Source organism: Helianthus annuus, chromosome 14 (assembly GCF_002127325.2).
Source record: "Helianthus annuus cultivar XRQ/B chromosome 14, HanXRQr2.0-SUNRISE, whole genome shotgun sequence".
In the NCBI taxonomy this organism is placed as follows: Eukaryota; Viridiplantae; Streptophyta; class Magnoliopsida; order Asterales; family Asteraceae; genus Helianthus; species Helianthus annuus.
The window spans coordinates 79,609,269-79,619,329 of record NC_035446.2 but is presented as its reverse complement, the minus strand read 5'-3'; the positions used below and the strand labels follow the sequence as shown (position 1 = coordinate 79,619,329).

At 37.7% G+C, this 10,061-nt stretch overlaps 1 protein-coding gene across 1 annotated transcript; it reads right to left on the bottom strand.

Moving 5' to 3' along the window:
* Positions 1 to 3,545: 3,545 nt before the first annotated feature.
* Positions 3,546 to 6,606, bottom strand: LOC110917334 (probable WRKY transcription factor 49). The gene is made up of 3 exons (XM_022161908.2): positions 6,286 to 6,606; positions 5,606 to 5,749; positions 3,546 to 4,141 (listed from the first exon to the last, which is right to left on the bottom strand). The coding sequence occupies exons 1-3, from the start codon at positions 6,522 to 6,524 to the stop codon at positions 3,703 to 3,705; spliced, it is 822 nt and encodes a 273-aa protein (XP_022017600.1). The 5' UTR covers positions 6,525 to 6,606; the 3' UTR covers positions 3,546 to 3,702.
* Positions 6,607 to 10,061: the final 3,455 nt, after the last annotated feature.

The window sequence follows — 10,061 nt, the reverse complement described above, 5'->3', positions numbered from 1 at the left end:
CTGGTGAGAGCTTTTTGAAAAATATTTTAGGGAGTGGAACGGTACATTAAGGTACGGGTTTCACCCCTTGCTTAACAGTTTCGTTCCCAATTTGTGGTTTCGCTCATCGAATGAATCCGAGAGCTTCACTAGAATTTCGAAAGGGAGGTTTTCGTCGAGGTATGGATGTCACTCCTGACTCAACGAAAGATTCTCGTGCTAGAAAAATGCGTTGAGTGAGTAATCCTATCGAGAGTTACTGGTTTTCACACCTGGTCTTGACTGGATTGCTCGGTTGTGAGATGCGAGTATTTTCGAAAACACGTGCATTATGTCCGCCTTAGGAAAGGCTAAGTAGTATTTCAGCCTTAGGAAAGGCTTCTTCGTGTGAAGTTGTAGTATGCGGGGTTCACACAAAGTCATATTTCTTGAAATTTCGATCGGAAGCATCAGGTAGGCGCAATATAAACCCTACTGGGTTCGTACGAGGCAGCCTGTGGGTGCTTAGACTATAGACTAGGTCATTCTCTAAGACGTCGACCCGGACTAGGTCGAGTCTTGCCTAATTCCCTATAGTTATGGCTCTGATACCAATCTGTCACACCCCAACCGATGGCGGAATCATCGGGGCGCGGCACTAGGCGAATCAGATTGCTCAAGAGAATCCATAACAACTATATTGCGATAATATTTATTACATTCGTTATCCCATACTAACAAATAATACAATCACATAAGTCATCACAGATTTCTTGTCCTCTCGAACAATACAAATCCGTCAACCTAGAATTTAGGTGGGTTTCTAGACTTCCTAGCTTGATTTGATGTAGGCTTCGACTAATCCTGCAACATACGTTAAAATAATGTCAATACAGAAGTATTGGCGAGTATACAGGTTTGATATGTAATAGAATAATAGATTAAAAGTGCTGCGAATTTCCATATGCATAAACGTAATACACGACATATATACTCACAAAAATGATACTACCAGCTAAGTCCTCGATGCTCGACTCTTCGATGGCATAACTAGACCCCGTCGGGCGCAATAGTACTACACTAGTTTGGGTGGGACGTCACGAGTATAAGTCCTAGCATACATGCAACTAGCATCACGTATATCTATGCAAACAGTTATTCGCAAGTGATAGATTAACAATTTGAATCATTCGTTTGATAAGTTCGATTTATAAGGAACATATGTTACACCCAAAATTCGATAAAAGGGGCCAAGTATACTCACAGTGCGTATTTGGTTGGATTGACGGGATGATGCCTGAGAATGTCCTGATTTCAGACTAATTACATGAGTATTGGGTTACGCGTTAAACGGTATCAAATTACATGAAATTGGACGAAAATTGGATTGGAACTGGCCCATTCGGACGGACTGCTCGATCGAGTGGGCCGTTCGATCGAGTGGGCCGTTCGATCGAGTGGGCCGTTCGATCGGCTGGTCCAGCCGATCGGCTGGGCCGCTCGATCGACTGGGCCGCTCGATCGACCAGCCTGTCCAGCTGTTCTTTCGATGATTTCGCGTGTTTTTCGGTGGTTTTGGTCGAGACGTTGTTGTGACGTGTTAAACAACTGAAACCCCATCAATTCCGACATGTTCTAACGGCCGGGAATCACCCCGTCTCATCAGTACTGGCCGTGTTTGGCGGTTTTTCCGTGTTTAACCCGAAATTGGCCGTCTCTTCGGTAGGAATCAGATCCTTGACCAACACGACACTAAGAATGAGTAGAAGATCGGTCTAAGCTCTGTTTCTACCATTTTTATGTATAGATCTGATGTGAAAACCTTGATTATTCTTGCGGAAGTTCTTAGATCCGAGTTGTTCTTGGTGGAATGAGGCCAACACTTGAAGTTCATAAGAACTTTATGATGACATCACTCTAGAACATCTCAAATCTGTAACTTCTTGATTGGAAAACATAGATTTAGACGAGATTTACGTAAAATCGTACGGAAACCATTCGGATCTGAGTTGTTCTTCATGGGATGACATCACCTTGGAAGATCTCCATGGTGACATCACCCTAGAACACTCCAAATCCGTTGACTTCACGGTTAAAAGTTGGATTATGAAAGGTAGAAAGGTGTAGGATTGATTATAGATTATAGAAGTACAGGATTTGGGTTGAAAACTTACAAGAATCGGGGGAAATCGAGAGAAAAGTGGTCAAGAACGTCCTGGTCGAGTAGCAGCAGCAACAAGAAGTGTTTGGAGTGAAAAGAGAGGTATTTATAGGCAAGGGAGGAGAAAGAAGGAGGAAAGGCGGGCCGGATCGGTTGGCCCAACCGATCGGCTGGCCTGTCCGATCGGACAGCCCAGCCGATCGGCTGGCCCGTTCGATTGGGTGGTCCAGCCGGTTGGTTGTTCTGTCCGATCGGCCGGCCCAGCCGATCGGCTGGCCCGTTCGATCGGGCGGCCCAGCCGATCGGCTGGCCCGTCCGATCGACTGGCCCAACCGTTTGGCTGGCCCGTCCGTATGGAAGCCCTTGATCCTCGTTTTTGGTGCGGTTTCGACTGTTTGGGCCATATTTTCATATATTTATATAATTATTTAATTATTTATTATAATTAATCACAAAAGGGTCGCATATATGCATCTATATATCCAATATTCGGTGCGATGATCGAGTTACGCGTGCCTTCGAGTGCGTTCTTCGATGTGATGTGCCACAATGATTATCGGCGTACTACTTGCTCATGTTGCCGTCATCATCACGATGGCTGGAGACATGGTACTCACCCGTTAGTCTTTGTTAGCGTTGCTTGTTTATGTTTTGACACCTCACGGTTATCGAGGAGGGTAGATTAAGCCCTCACTCAACATCATCGTGAGTGTTATAATTTATGAAAATAGGTTTGAAATAGCGATAGAATATGCTTAATTATTCGATCATACTTCGATTTAGCGATATATCTGATATAGTTACATTATGATCTGAATCTCTGGTGCTAGGCGTAACGAGTGTATCGAGTAGTAACAACGCACGAAAGTGCGGGTTGTTACAACGGACGTACAATTTCCCCGGATTGGGTGCCGGATCCTCCTACACAAGTTCAAGTTCCACAAGATATCCATTTACAATTGCGTAACGAAGAAACTCAGTTTCGGTTGAGATTCGATTTAATCGAACTAGTAGGTTCTTTAGGTTTGGAGTTTCCGGATTCGGACGAGGAGTAGGTTTTTTTTTTTTTTAAATTGTATGTTTCTAGTATGTTAAATTGAAGTAGTATGTTTTAAATTTAATGAAATTTTTAATTTTAGTGTTTTATTGTATGTTTCTAGTATTTTAAAACAAAAAATTAAAAAAATTAGTGAAATTTATAATTTTAAAATGAAAATTAAAAAAAGTTTGGGAGTGATAGAATTCCATCACTAGTGATTCCACCCTCCTACATTTCTATCACTAGTGATAGAAATTTGGTTGATGACATGACATGTTTTTATTGGATAGTTGGAGTGATAGAAACTATCACTAGTGAACCACCCCTCCTCCCCTTATAACATTTAACAACACTCAATATATATTAATATAATACAACATTACTATATATATAATACAACATTACTATATATACGTATATAGCAGTAGATTTGTCTAACAAGGTACAAATACACTTTTTGCCAATGAAAACAACTTTTGAAAACTTAACCTAATTTATTAGATATATGTGATGCATCAATATATTACACACAAATAAGTAAACATCAAAAGTTGGGGGACCACGAACCCGAAGGTGAATCACCCGGAGAACGATGAGATGGTGAAGAACAAGATTTGAACGAGTTGATAGGATTTCGTACAAGTAATGGAACCATATCTTCAAGCAATCCTTGGGAGGTCAATTCTACTTGAGGGTCATGGTTTGCTAATATCGTTGATGTATGTTGATCAAGCCAATCATGTCTTATGGTTTCCTCCGAGTCTTTCGCTGGTTGACGTTGATCTGCCGTTGTTTCGACATTGTGCTTTCTAGACTTCTTAGTTGGTGGGTCAAGATTCTTGGATTGGCCAAATATGAGATACGGGTACATGTAATGAAGGTGAAGTCCTTCGTAAGTAATGATCAATGTGTCCGGGTCATCATTTGATCGCTCTACTTGTTTTTTTGCACCACAACGGGGGTTTGTACACTTGTAATAGTTTCTGTATCAAGAAAAAAAAAACATTTGTTATTCCATGTTGTTTATAATATTGTGTTACACACACTCATATATATGTTTAATATAACATTAACAGTATCACATTTCCTTTATTTTTTTAGGATAAATACACCAAACCTCCTTCCAATATAACATTAATAATATTAGTATCATTTAATAATTGATTTTGTTAAAAGAGTCATGCACAAAAATGAATCTAAAAGGGTTTTCGGTTGTATTTTTCTTATTCATACCTAAATGACAGACTTATTTAGTTAATAAGTAAATCTAATAACATGTTGGGTTAATCGGGTTCGTTTACGGGTCACGGGTCGGCACGTTATCGGGTCATGGTTCAACGGGTCAAACGGGTTACGTGTTTACTCGGGTTTGTTCACGGGTTACACGAGTCACAGGTCACATGCAGTGAATTGTCGTATGAAATTATAATCACGTTGCATGCTCCATGATGAATAAAGAAAATTCAAGGTTTGACCGATTCACAAGGAGAAGAAGAGGTCGTGCTTTAGACCGAATATTTAGTAGAATAAGAAGTATATTCTTTATTTATTACTTCCCACGTTGTAATTGTATGGCTATAAATAGCCTCACTTCTTTAATAAACATGTACACCCTTTTCATCTTTTAGTTATAATACAGAAGCTTTTAACCCTTCTTTGATATATCGAACAGCAAGCTTTCTTCATTTTAAACTTCTGCAACTTTTCTACACATTAATATTAGTGAGTTTTGTGAGTGAAGTTTGAGGGGCCTGTAATCAACATAACATTGATAGGGTTTTCGGTTTTTCTTTTTCTTTCCTAAATGACAGACTTATTTAGTTAACAAGTAAATTTAATAACATTGATGTGAAAATGACTATTTTTGACAAACGTGCATACTTAAAATGGAAAAAAAGTAGATATATAAATGTTTTAACCTTTTTGATTTTTTTTAATTAGACCATTGAGGATTTTTTTTAAATTATTTTTCTCAAAATAAATCTAATTTAATAATAAATCTTTTATTGGTAAAAAAAATCCCAAAAAATTGGTAGAATGTAATGTCAATATCAAACATATATTTCACATTTTTGAGAAAAGCTAGTGATTGACTTACAGTGTTGTCGGTGGTCACACGTACGAAAATAAAAGGTCAAAACATAATGCACCAACAAAAGCTGAAATCTAACCGGATTTTGTCGAGAAGTCAAAACTATTTCGGTAAAAAGTGACTTGACCAAAAGGGTTGTTTTTATTATGGTACCATAACTTTTAAAAAATAGTCACTTCATACGTCTTTGAAGTGTCGTATGTATCATGCGAGAGATGCATCCTTCAAGAACGAATGAGATGACTACTTTTGAAAGTAATGATGGTCAATTGCTATTTTTGTAATTTTTCCTTTTATTATTTTCCCGTGTATTTTCTTTATCAGTATAAAATTTTAAATCTATATAGTTAATTACCTGGGGTTGGCGCTGTTCTTAATAGACTTCTGACCATACTTTCTCCATTTGTAACCATCATCTGCCAACACATTCCCACTGCTTTTTATTTTCAGTATATACTTGTTCTCAGCCCTACTTACCCCTCTCTCCATATCTGCAATCCTGCACAAACAGATTAACCATGCATGCCACTTGTTAGTTTATACGCCTTTACTATTGTGTGTGTGTGTGTATATATATATACACACACATGCATGAATACTTACACAAAGTCAAACTATCTAATATATAGCTTTAGGAACTCAGTAAGATCATGATGTGTGTAAAGCACAAACCAAGGTTCAGTTTAATGACTGAATCATATCCTCTTATTGCCAAAAAAGAAACCCTATGCATATATTAATTTTTATAAAATACACACACACATATATATTTAATAGATAGATAGATGTCATAGAGTTGCCTAGTGGTATCAAAGTGTGTAGTAAAGGTGTCCCTCCGCACATGGCTAAGGATTCAAGTCCAATGGTGAACATATGTGTATAGATTTCAAAGTAGGATTAGAGGGTGTGAGTTAGTTGTTAAAAAAGATAGATGGATGTGAACTTTTTTCCAAACCTTGTTTATTGTGAGAAACACATGAAAACCTAGTATGCATTAATTAGAAAGAAACACTAAATGTTTATGAAGGTACAAACCTGGCTAATGCTGAAAAATCCTGGGTGTGGTTTGTGTAACTGGTAGCTAATAAGGCGGTTTCAATATCCGATATTGTTGGGCCGGAGTATAAGTTTGAAAGGAGGTTATTAACGGAGTTATCATATGAATCACTAGTGATTTCTTGAGGTTGCAAAAGGAATGGCGAGTTTTCGTCGAGAAGATCTCTTATTAGATCTTCATACACTTGTGTCAAATTGCATGCCGCGGATTCCTCCATTGTAAGCTTGAGAACTTAAGTATTGATTGAAAAGGGGTGGTTGTAAGCTTATAAAGTGGGTAAGGTAAGGTAAGGTAAGATTAGAGGTATATAGAATTATGAGAGTGGTTGCTAAAAAAGAATGAGAGTGGGGCAGATGAATGAGGATTTTGTATTGTTATGGAGTTTGGGTTTATTTTAGATAGCAATGATAGGTTGACTTTATATGTCAATGGGGTCAAGTCTCATGGCAAGACTCCAACATTTCTATTCATCATGAAATGTCAATGTAGGATCATGTGCATCTTGACATCATGTAGTAACATGTAGCATGTGAACGTTTATCTAGATGGATGTTATGACATGTATAGACGATATTATTGCGACTTACAACACATAACTTTTTTTTTGAACGACAAAGGTCATTTTATTCAACACCAAATCTATGTACAATGCTTTAAATAAGCAAGACACTAGACTATACAACACCATACACACTCACTTAGGGCTGTCCAAAAAGCTCGCGTCTCGGAGCTCGCTCGAAGCTCGTTCGGATTTAGCTTAGAAAAAGCTTGCTCAATATGGCTCGGTTTGAAAGTGAGCCGAGCCGGCTCGGCTCGGTTAGAAAGTGAGCCTAGCTCGGCTCGGCTCGTGACGAGCCAAATTGGCTCGGTTTGGCTCGCTTGGTAGCTCGGCTCGGCTTAGCTCGAATTATTTTGCTTATAATATATTTTATTTTTATATACATATAATATGTTACAAAAAAGTGATTATTATTTATATGTATTTAGGCTTGTAGTTTGATATCTATGACATATTTAAAGGTTGATTGTTGTGCTTATAAACAAATATTGTATTTACTTGAAATATAAAACTTATTTTGCATTGTTGAACGTGATTTTGGCTTGTAGTGTATTAGGTTGAACTTATTTTGAATATGTTCTTTTGAAGTATTGAATAATATTTTAGAATACTGAATTTTGAGAGCTACGTATTAACTTTTATTTTTAAAATCGAGCCAAATCAAGCCGAGCCGAGCCAGCTCGGTTTAAAACCAAGCCGAGCCTGAGCTTAGATTTTCAGCTCGGTTTCAAATCCGAGCCGAGCCGAGCCAGCTCGGTTTATAATCAAGCCGAGCCCAAGCTTGCCCTAGCTCGGCTCGGCTCGGCTCATGAACAGCCCTAAACTCACCCATCTTTTCGCCTAACTTTTGTTACATTCGACATCATTCATTCACATTACATTAAAAAAGACACCCAGTTCTGCTACCCCAAGTTGATTCTTTTTGCCCAAAGAAAAATTTTAGCTTGAATTCCACCGAATATTATGTTGATGCTTATACTTTTGCCTGAGAAGATTAGTTCGTTTCTCGCTTTCCATATCTCCCAACATGTTGTTAACACTATTAACTGGATCGCCTTCTTCTTTTGTTTTGTTGTTGCAATCTTTTTGTGTATCTCTATCAAGTGTTTTATTGTTGTTGCCGAAATATTTGGGATGTTGCACCATTTACAGATCTTATTCCATATGACACATGATATGCCGCACGATACAAATAAATGTTCCGCATCTTCGTCTTGATCTTCACAAAATCTACATGATGTTGATCCGTTAAGAACCCTTCTTTTATGTAGATTTTTAAGTGTTGGTAGCCTATTTTGAACGCCTCTCCATTTGAAAATATTTGTTTTTTTAATTTGGGTGCCCATTTAATCCACTCAAACGGGTAATACAGAACAAAGTTTTGGTTAGTAGTTCCCTGCATGATGATACCGAAAATACTCCATCTTATCTGGTTCTCATTGCCAATTATCTATACTTGCACTTAAAACAAAACTACTCATATAATTATTAAGTTGTTCCAATTGGTTTTGTTCTTGGGTCAAAAATGGGTAGCGTTCCACTCCCAATGTTGGTGCATACATCTGTCGACTTCGTCTTGTATCGAGTCTAGTACTAGATATGTTAGATCAGGGCACATTGTACGGGAAAATAGAGTTGTAGAGTTGATTTCCCACGAAATGGTGATTTCCCACGAAATGGTGATTTCCCACGAAATGTTGATTTCCCACGAAATGGACATGTCATTTCGTGGAGAATTAGAAAATTACACTTTCGTGGGGAATTAGAAATTAGTTATTTCGTGGGGAATCAGAAATACTATAAATAGGCTTGTGATATTGTCATTTCGTGGGGAATCAGAAAATCATACCGAGGTGCTGCCAGTTTGATTCTTGAATGTACAAGTTGTAATATTAATCAGAGAAGTGATTTAAGTGAATTGCTAGCTATTTCTTCATCAGTTACTTGTTTTCCGCACCTGTAACTGATTAAAACTTCTCTGAACGACTCGTTCGGGTCTACAAACAATCCTACAAATGGTATCAGAGCTCAGGAGGAGGAGTTCTGTCAAATTCAGCTGAAAATTTCTGGTTTCTACCCCTTCTTTTCAATATCTACATCTTTTTACGGTTAAAATCAGCTAAAATTCACATATGTTGTGCGCAAACATGTTTTAATCAATCCTTGAAAGTTTTAGCTTAAAATTCGATCTAAATCTTACAAAAATTCGTAACTTCGCTTGAAATGTAACGAGTAAAGATGACGTCAACAACATTTTGGGTCTGATTTCGCTTGAAGTCACGTTTTTTGTCTGATTCCGCTCGAAGTTTACGCTTGATTCCGCTTGTAAGTGAGGTTCCGCTCGAAATCTTGTTTGATTCCGCCTGAAATCGTGATCCCGCTCCAAGAATTGTTTTGATTTCGCTCCAACAGGTTACTTCAGGATTCCGCTTGAATCATTCGTGTGATTCCGCTTGAAAAAAAATAGAGCCTGATCCCGCTTGAAACTATTATTTCGTTTGAATATCATCGGTCCAATCAGAAGTATTAATTGTTTTGCGGCCCTATTAGATTGTGAATTCAAATTGTCAGACCCATGTGCTTTGAATGTTATCGGCCCAATCATTAATAAATAGTTAAGTCTGTTGTCAGCATATAATAACTCAAACTGTTATCACGTGATTAAAGTTGGACGGTTCTATCAAAGTGTTTGTCGGTCACGGTTGTTTGCATTAAAGAACATCGATCCATGTGAAACAATAAATTGCACAGTCTTTTGAATGAGTTAGCACATGTGAACAAGAGTTTCGGCCCAATTACATTTTGTTGGTATTAAAGTCATTTGCAACCCATTAATTCTCGGTCCAATCAGCAAAGGTTTAATATCAAATTTGTCAGTCCACTTTATATCAATCGGCCCTATTAATAAAAATTCAAAGTTTGCATGTGTAGGATTAAACAGAATGTCGGTTTAGTGGGTATCAATTGTTGTCTGCTATACACTTTTGTGGTCAAATAAAATTGTGAGAGGTCCAATTATAAAGTGACATCAAAATTGTGTGCAGCCCATGTGATTATGTGACAGTAGTTTCGGTCCATTTAGAAATTGTTTTGCTAAAATTTGTCGGCCATGATATTTTGATTGCATGTGATTATTGATTGTCAGCATAATTAATACTTCATTAGTGCATGTGAAAACCTTAATTTTTGCATGAG

Coding starts and splice junctions, on each gene's coding strand:
- LOC110917334 (XM_022161908.2), bottom strand. CDS start 6,524: ATGGAGGAATCCGCGGCATGCAATTTGACACAAGTGTATGAAGATCTA. Junction 5,750..6,285: donor GATTTTTCAGCATTAGCCAG/GTTTGTACCTTC, acceptor CTGTTTGTGCAG/GATTGCAGATATGGAGAGAG. Junction 4,142..5,605: donor AAGAACAGCGCCAACCCCAG/GTAATTAACTAT, acceptor TTCTTGATACAG/AAACTATTACAAGTGTACAA.